The sequence below is a fragment of the Jaculus jaculus genome, chromosome 15 (genome assembly GCF_020740685.1).
Source record: "Jaculus jaculus isolate mJacJac1 chromosome 15, mJacJac1.mat.Y.cur, whole genome shotgun sequence".
In the NCBI taxonomy this organism is placed as follows: Eukaryota; Metazoa; Chordata; class Mammalia; order Rodentia; family Dipodidae; genus Jaculus; species Jaculus jaculus.
This window is the reverse complement of record NC_059116.1, coordinates 21982288-22006698: the sequence shown is the minus strand read 5'-3', so window position 1 is coordinate 22006698 and position 24411 is coordinate 21982288. Positions and strand designations below refer to the sequence as shown.

The following is a 24411-nucleotide window of genomic DNA, read 5'->3' as shown; positions in this document are numbered from 1 at the left end:
CCTTTCCTAGGTCTGCTTTATGCAAGACATAGTATTGTCAAATGAGGATGAGAGCCGACCGGAGACAGGCTTCCCGAGTCTGAGCTTCCATCACCTTCTAGCCATGTGACCATTGAACAAATGGCTGCGTGGAGTCATGACTTCCCCACCTGTCAGAAGGTGGTGATAATGTCTCAGGTGATGCATGGTGCTCAGGATGGTGCCAAGCACGTGACAGGTACTCAGAGGAGTGTTAGTGATAACCAAGCCGGCCTCCAGGAATTAGCCACATGCTATGAGTAAGTCACCCTAAAATGAAGTGACATGAAGATTATACTGAAAGAAAAAGGCTGAAGAAAAGCTACTTGATTCATGGGAGATCCCCAAACACTTGGAGGCTAGATCAGGTAATACTGGGGTTTAGGAAAATCTACCTTCTAAGAGTCTGTAATAGTTTGCTTTCTCAACACAAAGATAAATATGAAAACTCCATAGCTAACATCATAGTCAATGGTAAAAGACAAAATTTCCCCATTACCATCGGGGACAACACAGGATGCTTCTGTCTGTCCACACTTCTAGTTAATGGACTGAAAGTCCTCGCCAGAATCAGTTGTGTTTTTATGTACTGAAAATGTGTAGTCTAAGCAAATTAAGTTTCATTTATAACAGCATCAAAAAGAATATTCAAGGCTGGAGAAATGGCTTAGTGGTTAAGGTATTTGCCTGCAAAGCCAAAGGACCCAAGTTTGATTCCTCAGGACCCATAAAAGCCAGATGCACAAGGGGGCACTTATATCTGAAGTTTGTTTGCAGTGCCTGGAGGTCCTAGCACACCCATTCTCTATCTCTCTCTCTCCCCCTGCCTAGTTCTCTCTCTCTCAAATAAATAAAGAAAAATAAAATATTTTTTTAAAAAAAGAATATTTAGGGCTGGAGAGATGGCTTAGTGGTTAAGGCACTTGCCTGAGAAGCCTAAGGATCCAGGTCTGATTCTCCAGGTTCCACACAAGCCAGGTGCGCATGGTGGTGCATGCGTCTGGAGTTTGTTTGCAGTGGGTAGAAGCCCTGGCACCCTCTCTCTCCGTCTCTAATAAATAAATAAAAATAAACCTTAAAAAAATCTAAAAAGGGCTGGAGAGATGGCTTAGTGGTTAAGGCATTTGCCTGCAAAATCAAAGGATCCTGGTTTGACTCTCCAGGACCCACATAAGCCAGCTGCACAGAAGAGCGCATGCATCTGGAGTTCAGTTGCAATGGCTGAAGGCCCTGGCACACCCATTCTCTCTCTCTCTCTCTTTCTATCTCCTCCTCAAATAAATAAATATAATATATATTTTAAAAAATTAGAAAAAAGAAAGAAGCCGGATGTGGTGGTGCACACCTTTAATACCAGCACTCGGGAGGCAGAGGTAGGAGAATCGCTGTGACTTCGAGGCCACCCTGAGACTGCAGAGTGAATTCCAGGTCAGCCTGAATTAGATTGAGACCCTACCTCAAAAAAAAAAAAAAAAAAAAAACCTCAGGATTAAAGTAGGAGGCAATATTTTTGCACAGTGAGAAGTACAAAACATGGCTAAAGAAAAAGAATATACCAATAAATGGGAAGACATCTCATGTTCAGAGACTGGGAGGTTTTATACTGTTAGATGTCATTGTTACCAAAGGTGACCCATTGATTTAATGCAGTCCCTATCAAAATCCCAATGTTGAAGCCGGGCATGGTGGCGCACGCCTTTAATCCCAGCACTCGGGAGGCAGAGATAGGAGGATCGCCATGAGTTTGAGGCCACCCTAAGACTACATAGTTAATTCCAAGTCAGCCTGAGCCAGAGTGAGACCCTACCTCAAAAAACAAAACAAAACAAAACAAAATCTACCCCTGAGTTAATGGAATATAAGGGTACCCCAAATTGCCAAAACATTCTTGTAAAAGCAAAGTTGGAGGTTTCAATGGTGTAGGTGATAATTTTTTTCAGAAAGCCCCAAAGGTACAGAGAACAAAAGTAAAGAAGATAAATAAAGATTATGTTCCATGAAGAAGCTTCTGGAACAAAGGAAATAATCCACAGACTTAGAGACAATTTACAGAAGGAGACAAAATTTTCACAAACGAATACTCTAACAGGGATTAATATCTAGACCATATGAAGAACTCAAAAGATGAACAGCAGGGCTGGGGGATGGCTAAGATGCTTGCCTGAAGAGCCTAAGAACCCAGGTTCAATTCCCCAGTACTCACATAAGCCAGATGCACAAGGTGGTGCATTTATCTGGAGTTTGTTTGCAGTGGCTGGAGGCCCTGGTCCCACCCATACTCTTTCTATATCTACCTCATTCTCTCTCCCTTTCTTTCTCTCAAATAAATAAATAAATACAATATTTTTAAAAAGGATGGACAGCAAATAACTCAATTAAAAAATGAGCTAGGTATACTGCATGCAGCCCTATGGGAGACAGAAGTCGTCAGTAGAGATAAACATTAGTGGACACTGTAAGCCTCAAGTTGGGCCAGCCAGACCAAATAAGCCAATGAGTGTAATAGTGGCATGTCTGTTATGGGGGAAAACAATCACTCTAATTGGACTGGAGGCCTGCTCCATGGGAGGAAATACATGCCTGCTACTGAAAACCTATGACGGGGGAGGTCATGAGCCCTAGGGGTATAACGCCTGCTGGTGTCTGCCTAAATGTTACATATTATGCTCACTAAACTGCCTGTAAGCACTTCTCTTAAAGTTCATACTCATATATTAACGCTATTTTTTGGATGTTTTTATTTTATTTTTAATTTTTATTAACATTTTCCATGATTATAAAATATATCCCATGGTAATTCCCTCAACGCTATTTTTTTAATGCTATTTTTGCTTTTGGATTAGACGAGCTTCTCTTTTCAGATAGCACTGACCTCTGGGATGACTCAAGGCACCATAGTGCTGAGAAGAAGCGACAGAGGAGTGTTCAGCACTGAAACCTCTCTATCACACCCACTAAGGATCAGGATCCATTGCAGAAGAAGTGGTGGAAAGAATATAAGAGCCAAAGAAAGGGTAGGACTGCTTACAGTGCATTCTTTCAGACACAAAATGGGCTTAGCAGTTAAGGTATTTGCCTGCAAAGCCAAAGGACCCAGGCTCCATTCCCTAGGACCCACATTAGCCAGATGCACAAGGGGTTGCATGCATCTGGAGTTCGTTTGTAGAGGCTGGTGGCCCTGGCGCACCCATTCTCTTTCCCCCTTTCTCTGTCAAATAAATAAATAAATAAAAAGAAATAGAAGGACAAATACTATTTGTTCTTATTTGTCAAAATTAAAAGTTGGTAGCTGGGTGTGGTGGCACACGCCTTTAATCCCAGCACTCAAGAGGCAGGGTAGGAGGATCAGCATGAGTTCAAGGCCACCCTGAGACTACATAGTGGAAAAAAAAAAAGAAGTAAAACCCGCGCTAAAGGGAGGACGGCTCAAAGCAGGGTCCAAAGCCTGTGGTTGGTGGGGCAGAGGAAACCTGGGGAGTTTCATGTCGGTTTCCCCACGGGCCGGCGGGAGAGGCTTACCCACGCCCGCGTTGTTGAACATGCCAGGAAGCACGAGCATGATGTGGTTGGGCCAGTACTTGCGGTACAGCGGCATCTCGTACTCCTTCACCACCAAAAGGTGGAGGTGGCTGACGCCTTCCATGGCGTGAAAGAGGTTGAGGAGCCCGTGCTCGTGGCGACCACTGGAAGGGGTGAAAATAGGGCTCTTCACCGCATTCACGTTCTGCTGAAGGAACACGGGCCGTAAAGGGAGGGTAAGACCCGGGAGCAGCTCAGAGACTCCCCCCCACCACCTACCCCGATCCCCCGGGCCTGGCAGCCCTCACCATGTCTAAGACACTCTCCCCCACCTTGTCTGAAACCAGGGGCAGCCGCATGCTCTCCAGATGTTTGCCCTGCTTGCTGAAGACAAAATGACTCTCTTTGGACTTGGGAATGATGAAGTAGAGCTGAACCTCTTCTCCCAGCATGGAGGAGGAAAACGTGAAAGCATGAAGCGTGGAGTCAGACATCTACGTGTGCAGAGAAGAAAGAAACGGACGGGGTGTCAGCTTATGGTTTCAGGCTTTCACGGCCTGCCTTTAGGTTGGTATTAAGACGGGCAAGCTGACTGGCACTAATAAGGGCCACCAGGCTGTGAGTGGCAACAAGGGCGTCATCATTTAGTAGCTGCCGCTGGCTCGTGAGCCAGGCATCCTGCCCTTCAAGGCATCACATCACACAGGCATGGTCTGCGTTCCTTGTGTCAATGACTACTCAGTCCTATATGGAGGTCTAATGTCCCTATGGGCTGTCCTGTGCTTACATCCCCCAAAGACCCCAGTTACAGTTACTTCTGTTTTTTTTTTTTTTCAAGCTAGGGTCTCCCTCTATCCCAGACTGACCTGGAATTCACTATGTAGTCTCAGCCTGGCCTCAAACGCACAGTGATCCTCCTACCTCCGCCTCCCTAGTGCTGCGATTAAAGGTGGGCACCACCATGCCTGGCCAGTTACAGTTGCTTTTGCCCCATGTGATTCTGTCTGAACTAAGTAAGACAGCATGCCTAGCATCGTTATGAATGTATCTAAAACTCCATCTTCCCTGGCTACAGTGTAAGGTGAGGAGGTTGGGACATTTAGAGCAGAACTGTGGATTCAGGGAAGACACCATTTGACTCATCACAGCAAAATCTAAAGTTGCCGGGAAGTGCATGTGCTATCAAGAACCCATCTTCATAAATGAACATACAACAGGTCATTGCTTTATAAATGGAGGAACATGTTAACTAACATAATCACACAGAAACTAATACAGAAAAAAAAACACATTAATAATCCTGTGATTTATAGACCAGGGCACCTGGATCTTTCATATCCTGTAAGGCACTGGGAATAGATTTCATAGTAGTCCATCAAGAAAGCAAACGGAAAAAAAAAATAATAATAAAGAAAGAAAGAAAGAAAGAAAGAACGCAAACGGGCCGGGCATGGTGGTGCACTCCTTTAATCCTAGGACTTGGAAGGCGGAGGTAGGAGGATCACCATGAGTTCGAGGCCACCCTGAGACTACACACAGTTAATTCTAGGTCAGGCTGGACCAAAGTGAAACCCTACCTTGAAAATAAAAATTAAATTAAATTAAAAAAAAAAAAACAAGAAAGCAAACAGGGACTGGAGAGGTGGCTTAGTGGTTAAGGCACTTGCCTGCAATGCCAAAGGACCCAGGTTCAATTGCCCAGGACCCACATAAACCAGATGCATCTGGAGTTCATTTGCAGTGGCTGGAGGCCTTGGCGTGCCCATTCTCTCTCCCTGCCTATTTCTCTTTCTCTTTTTCTCTCAAATAAATAAAGAAAAATAAAATATATTTTAAAAAAGAAAGCAAATGGGGCTGGAAAGGTGGCCTGTCTACCTAAAACCAAATCACAGTTCCCACTTACCCTATATATTCTTTGCCATGATTCTTTGGCAGCTAGAAATTCCCAAGGTAGGGTCTCACTGTAGCCCTGGCTGGCCTGGAATTCTCTATGTAGATTTAGGGTGGCCTTGAACTCACAATGAACCTCCTACCTCTGCCTCTCGAGTGCTGGGATTAAAGGCAAGTGCTACCTCGTAGGGCAGTAAAAATCTTTTTTAAAATCTGTAACAGGGGCTGTAGAGATGGTTTAGCAGTTAAGCGCTTGCCTGTGAAGCCTAAGGACCCTGGTTTGAGGCTTGATTCCCCAGGACCCACGTTAGCCTGACGCACAAGGGGGCACAAGAATCTGGAGTTCATTTGTAGTGGCTGGAGGCCCTGGTGTGCCCATTCACTTTCTCTCTCTCTCTGTATCTGTCTCTTTCTCTCTGTGTGTCTGTCGCTCTCAAATAAATAAATAACCAAAAATTAAAAAAAAAAATAAAATAAAATCCGTAACAGGAAGGCTGGGTATGGCGGAACACGCCTTAAATCCTAGCACTTGGGAGGCTGAAGTAGGAGGATCACTGTGAGTTCAAGGTCACCCTAAGACTACACAGTGAATTCCAGGCCAGCCTGGGCTAGAGCGAGACCCTAAAACAAAAATAAATTAATTTTAAAAAAAGTCCCTAAGAGGGGCTGAGGAAGATGGCTTAGTGGTGGTTAAGGCATTTGCCTGCAAAGCCAAAGGATCTTGGTTCGATTCCCCAGGACCCACATAAGCCAGATGCACAAAGTGGCGCATGTGTCTGGAGTTCGTCTGCAGTGGCTGGAGGCCCTGGCGCGCCCATTCTCTCTCTCTCTCAAGTAAAATAAATATAAATAAATAAAATATATTTTTTAAGAAATCCCTGAGAGGAAAACCCCCGAGGGGGGCGGCACCTGGGAGGCAGGGGCGAAGTCCATGTAGTGGTGGCATTGCTCGCAATGGTGGAAGGTGTTGTAGGCCGCATATTTGGTCAGCATCATGGATACAGTTTCTCGTTTCTGGGGCTCCTCAACTTTGCATTCCTTTATTACCTCTGTGGGTAAAGAGACCCAAAACAAATAAAAACAAATAAATCTCGTTATTCCAATGATATACATAGAAAGCTCAGAGAGAAGGCCACAGAAGGATTTTCCCCAAAGGTTATGTAGTGTGTGCTCTGACAAGCAGGTATAAACTGTGTAAAAGAGAAAGACAGAAAATGATGTAAAGCTCCCCTCAAAAGACTGACCTGTCCCCCTCCCCCAGCCTCTGGCCCGGCTTAGAGTCTCCTTGGCCTCCAGAGGACACAGCCTGGCTCCGTGAGCACTGACCTTGCTTGACTCCGGCCAGTTTCTCAGTATAAACCAGGCTCATCCGACTGTACTTGGGATCGTGCACGCTGACGTCAAAGGGCATTTTGCTGAAGCTCTCGATGTCCGGCCAGGGGTCTCCCTCTGACTGGCTCACTTCACAGCTTTCACTGTGGTCTAGGGCGGGGTGGGGGTGCAGAGGGTAGAATAGGTGGGCTCACCTCCCTCTCTTCATGCCCTCCTGCCTCCTTTCCTCCCTCCCTCAACTCCCACATCACTTCAGGCCAGTGAAGCAGTGAGCTGGTCTCCACCCTTTCTCCAGGCATGGCCACCCTCAGATTTTTTACGTGCCTTCTGGGGAACTGAACTCTAGGGTCCTCGTGCTTTAAGCAGCAAGCTCTCTTAAATGCTGAGCTACCTCCCTAGCCCAGAATACTTATCTTTTTTTAAAAAAAATTGTTTATTTATTTGAGAGTCACAGACAGACAGACAGAGAAAAAGGCAAAGAGAGAGAGAGAGAATGGGCATGCCAAGGCCACCAGCCACTGCAAGCAAACTCCAAATGCGTGCGCCCCCTTGTGCATCTGGCTTACGTGGGTGGTCCTGGGGAATCAAGCCTCGAACCCGGGGTCCTTAGGCTTCACAGGCAAGTGCTTAACCGCTAAGCCATCTCTCCAGCCCAGAATAGTTATCTTTAACATAAGTAATACTTGATTTTTATGCCTTGAGTTTGAAGTTTGCATTTTGTGCTGGTTAAGAAGGTGCCTTTGTAGCCTGGCATGGTGGCACACGCCTTTAATCCCAGCACTCGGGAGGCAGAGGTAGGAGGATCGCCGTGAGTTTGAGGCCACCCTGAGACTACATAGTGAATTAGTGAATTCCAAGTCAGCCTGGGCTCAAGTGAGACCCTACCTCGTGGTGGGGGGTGGGGGTGGGGGTGGAAACAGTTGTCTTTGTGAACTCGCAATAAGGTTAAGGTGGCGGAGAGGGAGGAAAGCCTGTCAGACAGGCAGGGACAGACTGCGTGATCTCTGCAGCTGCTTCTCAGAGTAAAGCCGAAGGCATCACCCTGATGTGGTGCCAAGGAACATGAACCACAGAACCACAGCCCAGGTCCTAGTCAGCTTGCTCTGGCTTCCAGGGTATTCCGAAGCCAGCCTGGAGCTCTGGCTGCCTTCTGTGGGGGGCCCGGGGATCTGGCAGCTAGCTTAGCTCATGGGGAGAAAATGAGAATATGTGGATGGGAACATGAACATGTATGTGTTTACAGTCACGTGTGTGTATGTATGTGTGAGACCATGGATGTGAACTGGGGACAACTGGAGCCTTCACATGCATGATTAATTGTGCCTGATTGCATCTACTTTTTTTTTTTTTTGGTTTCTCGAGGTAGGGCCTCACTCTAGCCCAGGCTGACCTGGAATACACTATGGAGTCTCAGGGTGGCCTCGAACTCATGGTGATCCTCCTACCCCTGTCTCTGGAGTGCTGGGATTAAAGGCATGCGCCACCACGCCCGGCTTGAATCTACTCTTACCTGCCTGATAATCAGTCCCTTGTGCTGTTCACAGAACAGGCCCATCTTTTTTTTTTTTTTTTTTTTGGCATATGCACATGGTATATGTGTGTATGGTATATGTGTGCGTGTGTATGGTATATGTGTGCGTGTAGGTGGTACGTGTGTGTGTGTGTGTGTGTGTGTGTGTGTGTGCATGTTGAGTGCTTTCTTTCAGAATCAAGCACTCTCTACCTTGTTCTTTGAGGCAGGGCTCTTTCGTTGAACCTGGAACTCACTGATTGCTGTGCATCAAGCTCTAGGGATCATCTGTCTCTTACCTCCCCTGAGCTGGGATTAAGCATGTGCCACTATGCCTGAATTTTACATGGGCACTGGGGATCCAAACTCAGGTTCTTATGCAGCAAGCACCACTCACTGAGCCATCCCCTCAGCCCCAGCCCATCTATTTATTTATTTACTTTACTTATTTATTTATTTGAGAGAGAAAGGGAAAGAGGCAGATAAGACAGAAGGAGAGAATGGGCACGCCAGGGCCTCTAGCCACTGTAAATTCCAGATGCATGCACTCCCTTGTGCACCTGGCTTACATGGGTCCTGGGGAACTGAACCGGGGTCCTTAGGCTTCAAAGGCAAATACCTTAACCACTAAGCCATTTCCCCAGTCCCGTTTTTTTTTTTGTTTTGTTTTTTTGTTTTTCGAGGTAGGGTCTCACTCTGGCCCAGACTGACCTGGAATTCACTATGGAGTCTCAGGGTGGCCTCGAACTCACGGCGAATCTCCTACCTCTGCCTCCCGAGTGCTGGGATTAAAGGCGTGCGCCACCACGCCCGGCTTTGTTTTTTTTTTTAAACAACATTTTTATTTATGTCTCTCGCCTTAAGTCTCCTGGATGGAAACTCACCGGTGTTGATCTCCTCCTCGTCATAAACGTCTACCTCCAGGAGCCGGATGAGCATGCGGAAAAGGATCCTAAGGAACTGTAAATAGGAGCCAGTCTTTCCCACCTGATGGAGGTATTTTTAGTTGGGTAAGGGTGGAGGAAGGCAAGAGAAGGGAGGGAAGGAGAAAAGAGATTTCTTTCACAACCTTGCTTCTTTTTGGTTTAAACTTTAAAATATTTTCTTTTTATTTACTTATTTGCGAGAGAGAGAAAGAGAGGAGGGAAAAAAAAAAAAAGGTAGATATATATAGAAAGAATGGGCACTCCAGGGCCTTGAGCCACTGCAAATGAACTCCAAACACATGCGCCCCTTGTGCATCTGGGTTCCATGGGTGCTGGGGGACTGAACCTGGGTCCTTAGGCTTTGCAGGCAAGTGCCTTCACCGCTAAGCCACCTCTCCAGCCAACACCCTTGGTTGTTCAACTGTCCGAATGAGGTGCTCACGCTGTGCAACCTTGCCCCACCCTCAGAGGTCCCCCTGACTTTCTCTTCTTGGGGATCATGCAGCAATCCCAGCTACATCAAGCTCCAGCCGGGCCCTTTCCTACCTGGGGGGGCCCGGTCAGCAGCAACCGGCGGGGGTGGAAGGTTGGGGCGCCCGAGGCCGGGTCTGGCTGGTTGCTGTAGTCGGCGTGGTGTTGACGGGCCGAGGTCCACTGGCGATAGTAAAGGGACTGCTCCTCGCTGCTCATGTCCCTGTGCAGGCAGGGTCGCAAAGGGCTCACCCAGGCCACGTCGGCGTGGGGCAGCAGGGACGAGGAGGAGGGCAGTTTGCTGCTCTTCTGGGAGCCCAGGAGGCTGTAGGCGGCTTTGGATAAGATCACCACTGGAGGCAGGGTGGCCGGCAGGCCCCGGCTGCCTCTGGGCGGCTGTCCTGGCCATGTGAGGCTCCGGGCACCCGAGGACGATGAAGATGGCTTAGAGGTGGTGCTGCTGGCCATGGGGTGGCCCAAAGAGTCACACTCCTGCCTCAGCGTGTCCCCTGACCCGGCAGCGCTGGCACAGACCCCTTCGTCCAGCCCCACGCTGGTGGCCCGGCTCTGGAAACCGGGGGTCAGGGGCTGCTTCTGGGACTTGTCGGCTGTGCTGGAGGAGCTGACTCCGTTCTCCATGATGGAACCTGGTGGAAGACAGAGACAGGGAACTCACCTGGCCCTGGCTCATCCCCATTGGCACCTGCAGGTCCCCATGCTAAGGGCAAAGGCCAGGAAGCCTGCTGGGATCTGTCTGTGATCTGCAGACCCTGTGCTAGAACCTTCTCTATGCCTCAGTCTATACAACGTTCCATCCTGCTCCCCTGTCTTGGCTGCTGGGTGGGAGACACTAGCAAGAAATTAGTTTTATCTCTTGGGGCTTCCTTCCCCTGTGCCCCTGCACCCCCACCTCCCCCACTGGGAAGCTGCCTTTCCTTCCCGCGGAGGGGGGAGTCCTTGGGTCAGTGGAACTCAGCACTATGCTGCCTCTTGTTTCTATTTTAGACCCTGCCCCCCATCTTCGGAAGTAGTCCCTCCACGAAATCCTCCAACTTCCTCATTCAGGCTGCAGAGGGTACAGGCTCCATTCAAGTCCTTTACAGCGGCGCTTGCCTGTGCCAGGCAAGAGCCTGACATCTCTGGCTAAGGGGTAGCTACGGGCTCGCTCCCAGGGCAGCGGCTACTTCCTAGTCCACAGTAGGGGTATCTCCAGGAGAGGGGCCTGGGGGCAGACCGGCCCTCGAGGAGCGCAGTGTCCCTGCTTCAGCAGATGAGCCTGTCTTAGGGTTCAGAACAAGCACACGTCCTTACACTTGGGACTGAAGGCCCTCTGTGAGCTCAGACTGGAGCTGCCCAAGTGTGTCAGCCATGGAGATGTGATGGATGAGCTATCAGCTCGAGGTGTTTTTTTTTTTTTAATTTTTAAATTAAATTAAATTCCTTTTTTTTAAAAAAAAAACTTTTTTTTTAAAAAATTTTTCATTTATTTATTTGAGAGCGACAGACACAGAGAGAAAGACAGGTAGAGGGAGAGAGAGAGAGAATGGGCGCGCCAGGGCCTCCGGCCTCTGCAAACGAACTCCAGACGCGTGCGCCCCCTTGTGCATCTGGCTAACGTGGGACCTGGGGAACCGAGCCTCGAACCAGGGTTCTTAGGCTTCACAGGCAAGCGCTTAACCGCTATGCCATCTCTCCAGCCCAAATTAAATTCTTATTTATGAGAGAGACAGAGAAAGAGGATGGGCACACTAGGGCCTTTAGCCACTGCAAACAAACTCTAGATGCATGTACCACCTTGTGCATCTGGCTTACGTGGGTCCTGAGTCATTGAACCTGGGTCCTTAGGCTTTGCAGGCAAGTGCCTTAACTGCTGAGCCATCTCTCCAGTCCAACTGGAGGTTCTATTTATTTTTATTTATTTATTTATTTTTGGATTTTCAAGGTAGGGTCTCACTCTAGCCCAGGCTGACCTGGAATTCACTATGGAGTCACGGTGGCCTCGAACTCACAGCAATCCTCCTCCCTCTGCCTCCCAAGTTCTGGGATTAAAGGTGTGCGTCACCGCACCTGGCTCTCAACTGGAGGTTTTTAAATCAACTCTCTCCACTGCTCCTCTGACTTGGGGAGACCCCATTGTTCTCAGAGGGATCCCAGGGGCTGGTGTCTTGAATGCTCAGTGTGTGCAGGCAGGTGGTACCAGGACCACATGGATCTGAGTTGATCAGAGCCAGCCAGGGCACTGGGGGCAAGCGAGGAAGCTTCGCCAACAAGAAAGAAGGGATCAACTAAAGAGTTCCTGGAAAGGGAACAATTTATCTGTCTCCTCCTGACACCATATCCCAAAGCTCCTAGATGTGACATTTCCCCTCCTATTACCCTTTATTGTCCTCTGACTTCATTAATTTATTTTTATTTAAAAATTTTTTTTTGGTTTTTCAAGGTAGGGTCTCACTCTGGCTCAGGGTGACCTGGAATTCCCTATGTTGTCTCAGGCTGGCCTCGAACTCAGGGCGATCCTCCTACCTCTTCCTCCCGAGTGCTGGAATTAAGGGCATGCGCCACCACGCCTGGCTAATTTTATTTTTACTTCTTTTGTTTTTTGAAGTAAGGTTTCACTGTGGCCCAGGCTGACCTGGAATTCACTATGCAGTCTCAGGGTAGCCTTGAACTCATGGAGATCCTCCTACCTCTGCCTCCCAAGTGCTTGCATTAAAGGCGTGTGCCACCACTCCCGGGGATTGTTCTGAAAATTTATTTATTTATTTGAGAGAGAGAGAGAAAGAGAAAGAGGCAAATAGAAAGAGAGAGAATGGGCACGTCAGGGCCTCCGGCCACTGCAAACGCTCTGTAGTCACATGGGCCACCTTGTACATATGGCGTTTCGTGGGTACTGGGCAATCAAAGTTTGTAGACAAGCACCTTAACCACCGAACTGTCTCCCCAGCCCTCCTCTGACTTTATTTTGAGCTGATCTCAGAAAGAAAACTGGGGAGCCTACACGGGTGGGATTGAAGGAGGTAGAGGGATAAACAGGGCCAGCTCTGACCCCTGCTGAGGGAGCGAGGCTGAGCACACCCAGCCCAAGGGTCCGACTGTTGCACCCCTTCAGGTTCTGATCACTCTACATGGGAAACGTCCCAGGCAGTGGCCCCTTCAGTCCTGATAGGATGACCTGCAAGATCAGGGCTGCTCTGTGACGGTGGCCGTGCATCAGTGACGCCAGAGAAGGGTGTGTGTGGCCCAATGTTAACCTGTTCATCATGGTCACTTCTGGGCGGGAGGTGTGTGGGGGGGAACTGTTTCACTTTAATCTCTTCCTTATACTCTGACACTTTCTTTGAGTTTTCCGCATTAAGCTTTATTACTTTCATCATCAGAATAATTTGGAAATAGGGCTGCATTTGCTCTATCACAATGTACCAAATGTGCTCTTTTTTAAAAAAAAAATTTTTTTTTTATTAGTCAGGCGTGGTGGCGCATGCCTTTAATCCCAGCCCTCGGGAGGCAGAGGTAGGAAGATCGCTGAGAATTCGAGGCTACCCTAAGCCTACACAGTGAATTCCAGGTCCGCCTGGGCTAGAATGAGACCCTACCTCGAAAAACCAAACAAACAAAAAATTATTTGACAGAGAAAGGGAGAGGGAGAGAGAGAAAAAACGGGCATGCCAGGGCCTCCAGCCACTGAAAACTCCAGATGCGTGTGCCCCCTTGTGCTTCTAGCTAATGTGGGTCCTGGGGAATTGAACCTGGGTCCTTTAGCTTTGCAGGCAAATACCTTAACCGCTAAGACATCTGTGGTGGTTTGAGTGAACTGTCCCCATAAGCTTAGGTGTTCTGGATGCTAGGGTCCCCAGATCATGGCAATTGGAAATTGAAGCCTCCTGGAGGCAGTGTATTGTTGGGGGCGGGCTTATGGGTGTTACAGCCAGTTTCCCCATGCCAGTGTTTGGCACACTCTCCTGTTGCTATGGCCCACCTTATGTTGGCCAGGGGGTGATGTCCACCCTCTGCACATGCCATCGTTTTCCCTGCCATCATGGAGCTTCCCCCTCGAGCCTGTAAGCCAAAATAAACCTCTTTATTTCCCCACAAACTGCACTTGGTTGGGTGATTTCTACCAGCAATGTGAATGAACCTGACTGTAACACCATCCCTCCAGCCCTTTTAAAAGTTTTTTAAAAATATTTTTATTTATTTATTTATTTCCAAATGTACTCTTTTTAAAAATATTTTATTTTTGTTTATTTATTTGAGACAGAGGGAGGGAGGGAGAGAGTGAGTGAGAATGGGCACGTCAGGGCCTCTAGCCACTGCAAACGAACTCTAGATGCATGCGCCACCATGTGCATCTGGCTTACAGGGGACCTGGAGAATCGAACCCGGGTCCTTAGGCTTTGCAGCAATGTGCCTGAACCGCTAAGCCATATCTCTCCAGCCCTCCAAATGTACTCTTGACCCTGCTACAAGACATGATAAATGGTCCAGAGTACAAACACTTGCTACTAAGTACTTAGGGAAGTCATCTACTCACTTATTCAGACATTCAGCCATACACACATTCATGCCAGGCCCTGAGCCAGTTAAACTCACACCTTCAGGTCCTGGGAGCTGGGAGGGGGGGGAGGACAGGGCCTTTGTGCAAATATGAGCAAAGAGAACAGCTGTGGTTCAAGCTACATTGTTCTCCAAGCATCCCTCCTAGAGCTGAAGTCTGTTGAGGAGGTCACAAGCTCTGATGCTGCTCAGAAGCCACGAGGGGAGGGTTAGGACACATGACCACCCCCCTCCTCACCTGCCCGTCCCGGGGAAGACAGAACACTGACCTGAGGTTCCCGTGACAGCGCTGCTATTGCTCTGTGGCCGCTCCAGGTCGACCAGCAGCTCCTCCGAGTCATTCTCGCTGGCGGGGGCCCTTGAAGGCTCCTTCCCACTGAGGTCCAGGGCGGCGGCGGGGCCCCGGATGACCTCTTTGGAGACATAGCAGCATGCCAGGCCCACCTCCTGCTCCAGAGCCGTACGAGTTAAATAGCTCGAGTCGATTAACCGGAGGTCACAGTACTTCAGAGACCTGCATAGAAGTGACTGTTGGTGGTGTGGCCCTTTGATTGGTTTAAGCATGTTTGCAGGTCCCGTGGGCCACAGGATGGTGACCGGCACAGGCTTCGGTGATAAGTCTGATCGGATGCCTCAGCTCTGGTGCCCCCCATCCGCCCTGCACTTCACTTCTTTTTCCATTGTGTGACAGAGAGCTAGGGAGACCGTTCAGTGGGAGAACACACGCCTAGCACACGCGAGGCAGTAAGTTCCATCCCCAGCCCTGCCAAAAAGAAAAGGGGGCAGCAGGGCTGGCTTGTGCAGACGGTGCAAGGGACGAACAGCACAGCACATGCCCCATGGGAAGCATTCGGGGGCTGGAGACATGGCTTAGTGGTTAAGGCGTTTGCCTGTGAAGCCAAAGGACCCAGGTTCGATTCACCAGGACCCACGTAAGCTAGATGCACAAGGGGCACATGTATCTGGAGTTCATTTGCAGTGGCTGGAGGCCCTAGTGTGCCCTTTCTCTATCTGTCTCTCTATCTTCTCTCACGCTCTGCTTGCAAATACCAAAAGAAAAAATATTTATTAAAAAAAAGTATTTGGGGCGTGCCTGGTACACGCAGAAAAAAAACACTCAGTTGGTGCTCTTAATTTTTTTGTTGTTGTTGTTTTTCGAGGTAGGGTCTTGCTCTAGCCCAAGCTGACCTGGAATTCACTGTGGAGTCTCAGGGTGGCCTCGAACTCACTGTAATCCTCCTACCTCTGCCTCCTGAGTGCTGGGATTAAAGGCGTGCGCCACCACGCCCGGCCGGTGCTCTTAATTTGACTACCTTCCAACCTGTGGGTCTTTGTGGAATATCATGTTAACAAAGTACTCTGTCCAAAAATATCTGTCTGAAGCCAGGCATGGTGGCACATGCCTTTAATCCCAGCACTCAGGAGAAAGAGGTAGGAGGATCACTGTGAATTCGATGCCAGCCTGGGACTACATAGGTCAGCCTGGGCCAGAGTGAGACCCTACCTCGAAAAACAAAAGAAAACAAAAATATCAGTCTGTCTCTATACTCTCTCTCTCTCTCATCTATCATATCTATCTATCTATCTATCTATCTATCTATCTATCTATCTATCTATCTATCTATCATCTCTATCTACTCTAGCTACCTATCCACCTATCTATCTATATCATATCTATTTTCTATCTATCATCTCTATCTTCTCTCTTCTATCCATATATCTATCAACTATATGCTATCAAATTCTATCATTTCTATTCTATCTATCTGTCTGTCTGTCTGTCTGTCTGTCCGTCTGTCTGTCATCATCTAATCTCCCTTCTGTTTTCCCTCTCAGTCTCCCTGGCTGCCTTGTTTTGACGCACAACTATTTCCCACATGTGACTCCGCTCTGTGCCCAGACTTGTAGGGAGAACTCTGGAAATCTTAGAGCAAGCATGAAGGAAGGTTCTGGCTCTTTGGTCCCTATCTAATAGTACCTTTCAAACAACTGAAGTGAATGCGCTTCAACCAGCCGTTAGTTCAGCTGGGGAACTGATTCACACCGTACCTGGGAAAGCTTTCCCCAAGAGGGTCTTTGCCGGTTAAGATCACGATACAGGGCAGACCTTCTAAATCCTGGTATGTCCGTGGCATCCACTCTTCGGACTCATTTCCTCTCCAGGTCTGTAAAAGAGACACAGGACACAGAGCAACTCATTCAGCTTGACGCCTTTCTAAAGGGTTCTGGCCACAGGGTTCAGGCACCCTAAGTTTCCTAGTGACGTCCACTCAGTGTGTGGGTGATGATGTATAGTTGTACACGCTTTGCATACATGTGTGTGCATGTTAGTATGTGTGTGGTTCATATGTGTAAGTATGTATAGGCGTATGTACATGTGTGTGGAGGCCAGAGGTCAATGTTGAGTATCTTCCTCAGTTGCTTTCCACCTTATTTTTTAAAAATATTTTTAAAGATTTTTTTCTCTGTCATATATTTGGTTTCTTTTTTTATGTTTTTAAATTAATTTATTGACAAATTCCATGACTGTAAACAATATCCCATGGTAATCCCCTTCCTCCCCCATGATGTTTTTTATTTTTATTTATTTATTAGAGACAGAGAGAGGGAGGGGGAAAGAGCGAGAGAATGGGCACGCCAGGGCCTCCAGGTACTGCAAACAAATTCCAGACGCATGTGCCCCCTTGTGCATCTGGCTTATGTGGAATCTGGAGAATCGAACTGGGGTCCTTAGGCTTCACAGGCAAACACCTTAACTGCTAAGCCATCTCTCCAGCCCTAAAAATATTTTTATTTACTTGCAAGCAGAGAGAGAATAAACAGATAAAATGGGCATGCCAGGGTGTCCAGTCTCTGCAAACAAACTCCAAACACATGCACCACCTTGTGCATCTGGCTTATGTGGGTCCTGGGAATCGAACCGAGGTTCTTAGGCTTTGCAGACAAGCACCTTAACTGCTGAGCCATCTCTCCAGCGCTCTACCGTATTTTTGAAACAGGGTTTTCATTGTAAGCCCTGAGGGTCCTCCTGCCTCTGCCCTATCAGTGCTAGGATTATAGACATGCTTTGCTGTTCCTGTTCTTTTTTTTTTTTTTTTTTTTTGAGGTAGGGTTTCACTCTAGCTCAGGCTGACCTGAAATTTACTATGAAATCTCAGGGTGGCCTTGAACTCAGGGCGATCCTCCTACCTCTGCCTCCTGAGTGCTGGGATTAAAGGCGTGTGCCACCACACGCGGCGATTGTTCCTGGTTTTTATGTGGTGCTGGGGATCCAAGCTCAGGGCCTCATGCTTGCAAGGCATGCACTTTACCCAGTGAGCCATGAGCTATCTCCCCAGTACCCCCACACCCCCTTTTCTCTTGAAATGGCTCTTTGAACATACTATGGGGTAGAGAATGACCTTGAGCTCTTTACCCTCTTGCCTCCGTCTCCCAATTTCTGGGATTACAGGCATAAGCCACCATGCCCGGATCTGTGTTTATTGTAACTTTAAAAGCATTCACAATACGCCTTCAACAGGAACATGGTGCTCAGTGTCCTATGTGAAGAGGAGGGTAAGGCAGTTGTTGGTGAGCCTCACGCGTTGGTGCCACAGCAAAGAGAACACAGCGTGGAACACCCGGCCAGTGATGGAGAACGTGCAGGCGCAGGTCCTGGCTGCATGAGCTGGCTCGGACACATAAATGTATTTTCTCATGTAATGGACAAACTCTTCCTATTGGACAACTGAACAAAGAGTCTCAGTTGTAAAATGACTTTGGCTAAAAAAAAATCTCAAAACCCATCAGAACTAATGTATTTAACAAGTAATGAAGTTTAACCAGCTCTATCGTTTTATTATTATCGTTATTATTAAACAAGAGTATACTCTTTGATTCCCTCTCTCCTGGTTCCCTTTTCCCTGGGGCCTTCGCTCGTGGGGCTAAGGGATTCACTGTGGGGTCATGAAGGCCTCAGTGAGTCCCTGTGTGTGTGTGCATGCCTTAAATCTTTAGCGGTTGAGCACTTGCCTGTGAAGCCTAAGGACACTGGTTCGAGGCTCGATTCCCCAGGACCCTTGTTAGCCAGATGCACAAGGGGGCGCACGCATCTGGAGTTCGTCTGCAGTGGCTGGTGGCCATTGCGTGCCCATTCTCTCTCCCTCTCTCTCTCTTTCTTTCTCCCTTTCTCTCTGAGTCTGTTGCTCTCAAATAAATAAATGAACAAAAAAAATTTAAACAAAATTAAGTGAAAGAAAGAAATTAATTAAATGAAAGAAAGAAACAAAGAAAGGAAGAAGGAAAGAAGGAAGGAGGGAAGACCCAGTGATAAAAAGCCACTAATTTAAAAGAAACATACAGGGCTGGAGAGATGGCTTAGCAGGTAAAGCGCTTGTCTGCAAAGCCAAAGAACCCAGGTTCGATTCCCCAGGACCCACGTAAGCCAGATGCACAAAGTGGTGCGTACATTTGAAGTTCATTTACAGCAGCCAGAGGCCCTGGTGCGTTCTCTCTCTCTCTCTCTCTCTTGCAAATAAATAAATGATTTTTTAAAGTTACTAAAAGAAACATACAGTTACTTCAAAAAAAATTTCTTTTTATAGTTTGTAACACTGGAAGAACCCTAACTGTTCTTGAGCTTTTAGGTGTTGTCTAATCTTGTATATTCTTTTTGGGGTGTGTGTGTGTGTGTGGGTGTGGGTGTGGGTGTGGGTGTGAGTGCAGCTGGGTGTGAAAGTGAAAGGACAACTCGGGGTGCTGGTCCTCACCTCCCATCGTGTTTGAGTCAGGATCTTTGATTGCTCCCCGTTGCATTCCCCAAGCTGGCTGGTCTGAGAGTCAGGGGAGTGCTCCTGTCCCCTCCTCCCACCTCACTTCCGGCACCGGGGATGACCGACTCCTGTGCTGCAGCGTCCAGCTTTACGTGTGTGCTGGGAACCCAAACTTGGCCGCTGACCCTTGTGTGGCAAGTACTCCGTCTGCAGAGCCATTTCCCACCCAGATCCTTCTATAGACATGTAAACACACCTCATAGTGGGAAATCAGTGTGTCTGCATATCTGTTCACCAGACTAACAGACTTTTCATGCCTTAATCAATCTTCCAGAATATTAACAAAAAAATTAAGCTGGGTATGGTGGCACATGTCTTTAACCCCTGCACTGGGGAGGCAGAGTTAAGAGGATCACTGTGACTTCGAGGCCACCCTGACACTATATAGTGAATTCTAGGTCAACCTGGGCTAGAGTGGACCCTACCTCAAAAAAAAAAAAAAAAAAAAAAAAAAAAAAAGAGTCGGGCGTGGTGGCGCACGCCTTTAATCCCAGTACTCGGGAGGCAGAGATAGGAGGATCGCCGAAAGTTCGAGGCCACCCTGAGACTACATAGTGAATTCCAGGTCAGCCTGAGCCAGAGTGAGACCCTACCTCGGAAAAAAAAAAAAAGCTAGAGAGATGGCTTAGTGGTTAAGGTGCTTGCCTAAGAAGCCTAAGAAGCCTAAGGACCCAGGTTTGATTTTGCAGGTCCCATGTAAGTCAGATGCACATGTTGGCGCATGCATCTGGAGTTCGTTTGCAGTGGCTAGTGGCCCTGGCTTGCCCATTCTCACTCTCTTTCTCTCTGTCTCTCTCCCTCTGTCTCTAATACATAGATAAAAATAAAAAGAATCCATTAATTTTTGTGGGGGACAGGGACCCATGTATTCTAGGCTGATCTGGAACTTGCTGTATAAGTTGAGAATGACCTTGAACTTTTTTTTTTTTTTTTTTTTTTTGGTTTTTTGAGGTAGGGTCTCACTCTAGCTCAGGCTGACCTGGAATTCACTATGGAGTCTCAGGGTGGCCTCGAACTCATGGTGATCCTCCTACCTCTGCCTCCCATGTTTGTTTTTTTGAGGTAGAGTTTCACTCTAGTTCAGGCTGACCTGGAATTCACTATGTAGTCTCAGGGTGGCCTTGAACTCATGACAATCCTCTTACCTCTGCCTCCTGAGTGCTGGGAACAAAGGCGTGCGCTACCATGCCCGGCCTGACCTTGAACTTCTGATTTTCCCACCTCAACTTCCTGAGTGTTGGAATTACAGGTGTATACTCCCATACCTAGTTTATGTGGTACTGGGGTTAAAATCAAGGATTCATGCACACTCGGCAAGCATTTTACCAACTGGATTATTCTTCTATCCCCGGAAGATTTTTAAAATTTATTTATTTATTTTGTTGTTGTTGTTTGTTTGTTTGTTTTTCAGGGTAGGGTCTCACTCTAGCTCAGGCTGACCTGGAATTCACTATGGAGTCTCAGGGTGGCCTCGAACTCATGGTGATCCTCCTACCTCTGCCTCCCATGTTTGTTTTTTTGAGGTAGAGTTTCACTCTAGTTCAGGCTGACCTGGAATTCACTATGTAGTCTCAGGATGGCCTTGAACTCATGGCAATCCTCCTACCTCTGTCTCCAGAGTGCTGGGATTAAAGTCTTAGCGTGCGCTATCATGCCTGGCTATTTACTTATTTGTTTTTATTTATTTGCGAGACAGAGCAAGCAAATAAACAGCTGAACCAGAATCCACCTGAGAGGAGACAGTCTTGCTTAGAAGTAGGCATCTCAATAGGATTTCTTATTTTCACCCTAATACGAATAGTATGAAGTGGCTAGGTGGATGTGATTCAGCAGTCGTGAGACCACGGGACTCTCCTGTGTGGTTGGTGTCTGGTGGATAGTCACAGGAATGAGGGAGCCGTAGCTACTTTGATAGCATTACTTGGGATGCCCTTCACGTACGGCATACTCTTGGAGCAGTGGTTTTCAACCTGGAACTTGCTGTGTACTTGAGGATGATCATGAACTTCTGATCTTCCTACCTCACCCTCCTGAGTGTGGAGATTGTAAGTGTGCACCCCCATGCCCCAGGCCAGTGCCCCCCAGAAGCTCTGCTGGTGGTTCTGATATGCCAGTAGGGATGAACTCCAAATTATTTATATCACACTGATGTATACAGACTTAGTGATTGGCCCTTTTATCCAAATGGCCAGAGGCCTCGGAAGGAGTCCCAGCTAATCAGGGTCCGTGGAGACCCAGAGAAGACCCTGAGGCCTCACTCCATTTAGATTTGGGAGTGTCTCAGGCCGCAGGTGGTGCTGACTTTTGTCAAGCTTGTCCATTTCTTCATCAGCAGCCCTTTCAAGTCTCATGGCCTGCGTCTCAATGACTTATCCAATAGTCTTGTCATTCATGCCAGGAATTTTGTGTAATGTGGCCCTTGACCGAAACTTTTAATTTGTGACCATATACCTACATGTAAAATATAAATTGGGGGCTGGAGAGATGGCTTAGCAGTTAGGGCGTTTGCCTGCAAAGCAAAAGGATCCAGGTTCGACTCTCCAGTACCCACAAAAGATAGATGCACAAGGTGGCACATGTGTCTAGAGCTCGTGGGCAGTGGCTAGAGGTCCTGGTGTGCCCATTCTCTCCCTCTCCCTTTCTCTCTCTCTCTCGTTTCTCTCTGCTTGCAAAAGATTAAAAAACAAACAAACAAACATAAATCGGAGGCTGGAGAGATGGCTTAGCGGTCATCCTGCAAAGCCAAAGGACCATGGTTTGATTTTTCAGTACCCATGTAAGCCAGATGCACAGGTGGCACATGCATCTGGAGTTCATTTGCAGCAGCTGGAGGCTCTGGCGTGCCCATTCTCCCTCTCTCTCTCTCAAATAAATAAATAAACATATATATTTTAGAAAACATAAATTAGGAGCTGGGTGTGGTGACGCATGCCTTTAATCCCACCACTCTGGAGGCTGAGGTAGGAGGATTGCGTGAGTTTAAGGAAAACCTGAGAATACAGTAGTGAATTCCAGGTCAGTCTGGGGCTAGACTGAGACCCTACCTCGAAAAACAAAAACAAAAAACATGATATTAGGGCTATGGAGAGAGCTCAGCTATTACAGGTGCTTACTTGCAAAGCCTGCCAGCCCGGGTTTGGTCCTCCAGTCTCCACATAAATCTAGATACACAAAGTGGTGCATGTGTCTGGAGTTCATCTGTAGTGGCAAGAGGTCCCTGGTACCCCTATATTCATTTTTTTCTGCTTGCAAACAAATAAAATACATTTCTCTCTCTCTCTTTAAAAAACATAAATAAATAAATAATAAAACACAAATGTCACAACTGTTGCTAAATTGAGGAGTTTCTACTTTTTTATTTTATTTATTTATTTTCTAGTTTTTTTTTTTTTTATGAGTGTGAGTGACAGACAGAGAGAAAGAGAGAATAGATGTGTAGGGCCTCCAGCCTCAGCAATTGAACTCAAGATGCATGTGCCACTTTGTGCGCATGTGTGACCTTGCACATGCATAACCTTGTACATCTGGCTTATGTGGGGTCTGGAGGGATAAACATGGGTCCTTGGGGGGAGCATGTTGTAAGGAGTCCTATCCTTCCTTTGGCTCTTACATTCTTTTTTATTTTTTTTATTTTTTAAATTTTTTTTATGGCTCTTACATTCTTTCTGTCACCTCTTCCAGAATATATTCTGAGACTTGGAAGGTGTGATAGAGATATTACAGTACTGAGCACTCTTGTCACTTCTTTTCAGCACCATGGTGCCTTCTGAGTCATCCCAAGGTCACTGCCATCTGACAAGAGAAGATTCTCTACCAAAAGTGAGAGTAGCATTAATATAAGGGTATGAGCATTAAGAGAAGTGCTTACTGGGCAGTTTACTAAACATAGTATATACATTTAGCCAGACAGCAGCAGATGTTATACCCCAAGGGTTCATGACTACCCCTGTTTTAAGTTTTCAGTATCAGGAATGTATTCCCTCCCACGGAGCAGGCCTCCAGTCCAATTAGAGGGCAGTTGATTTCCACCATGACAGATGTGCCACTATTGCACCCATTGGCTCATTTGTCAAGCCCTATTTTTTAAAAAATTATTTACTGGGGGCTGGAGAGATAGCTTGGCAGTTAAGCGCTTGCCTGTGAAGCCTAAGGACCCCAGTTCGAGGCTCGATTCCCCGGGACCCATGTTAGCCAGATGCACAAGGGGACGCATGTGTCTGGAGTTTGTTTGCAGTGGCTGGAGGCTCTGGTGTGCCCATTCTCTCTCTCTTTCTTTTTTCTTTTTCTTTTTTAATTTTTATTAGCATTTTCCATTATTATAAAAAATATCCCATGGTAATTCCCTCCCTTCCCCACCCCCCAAGTTTCTACTTTTAGATAAGTACTTGTTCCAATTGTTTGTCACCATAATTTGAAATATTTTGTTGCATTTTAGATTATTCAATTTAGGTGAGCTAATACAATAGAAAGGTTAACACTTGGACATTTTTTTTTTATGAACAGTAAATACAAACATCAAAGTTAGAGCTCTGAGAAATCATATAGTCCAATTCTTGCATTTTGCAGATGGAAGATTGCAGCCAGGGGAATCCTCCAAGACACTGTGCTTTCTTTTCATAAAAGTTTGTGCCAAACTCTGATATTCTTTATTATTATTATTATTATTATTATTATTATTGTTATTATTTTTATTATTATTGTTTGTTTGTTTGTTTTGAGGTAGGGTCTCACTCTAGCCCAGGCTGACCTGGAATTCATGATGCAGTCTCAGCGTGGCCTTGAACTCACGGCAATCCCTCCTACCTCTGCCTCCTGAGTGCTGGGATTAAAGGCGCGCACCACCACGTCCGGCAAACTCTGATATTCTTAACCCAAGTTAGTTTAGGAGTTCAAGCACAGAGCTCAGTTACTACATTGCTCTAACTCATATATGCAGTAGCCAGTTCAGTTCTACCCCCATCTCAGTGTGGGGTTTTGATTAAATGCTTTTATAGCTAGGACATGTTAGGTTATAAAAGTCCTCAGGAAAAGCCTGGGCCAGGCATAAGGCAAGAAGTTAGGTTAGCTGATTCATGCCCAAGAGGAGAGGTAGGAGACAAGCTGTCAGTCTTTGGCCGTGCAAAGGGAACAGGAAGGTCATGCACTGCAGTCCCTTTGTAGGACACCTGTCTAAATCAGTCCAGCCAAAGCCTGGGGGCTGCGAGTCCAAGGGAAGCACTAAGAGAGAGCTGCTGGATCCACATGCGGGAGGGTGACCAGTGCCTCTGGAAGACCACCGACAATGAAAGACAATACTTTACCGACTAGCCCCCGGCAGACAGATGGGCTAGATGGGCGGAAAAGAAGCAGTGAGTTGAGAAGACTTACAAGCATGCCCCAC

At 47.2% G+C, this 24411-nt stretch overlaps 1 protein-coding gene across 1 annotated transcript in view; it reads right to left on the bottom strand.

The window, feature by feature from the left end:
* The window catches only part of Greb1l (GREB1 like retinoic acid receptor coactivator), a 296540-nt gene that overhangs the window by 14238 nt on the left and 257891 nt on the right, over nt 1-24411 (bottom strand). The window contains exons 21-28 of the mRNA XM_045135088.1: nt 16270-16385; nt 14490-14734; nt 9742-10313; nt 9154-9256; nt 6754-6909; nt 6337-6476; nt 3870-4031; nt 3538-3745 (exon numbers count right to left, since the gene is read on the bottom strand). Coding sequence (XP_044991023.1) covers nt 3538-3745; nt 3870-4031; nt 6337-6476; nt 6754-6909; nt 9154-9256; nt 9742-10313; nt 14490-14734; nt 16270-16385 — 1702 coding nt within the window. The remainder of the gene's footprint in view (nt 1-3537; nt 3746-3869; nt 4032-6336; nt 6477-6753; nt 6910-9153; nt 9257-9741; nt 10314-14489; nt 14735-16269; nt 16386-24411) is intronic.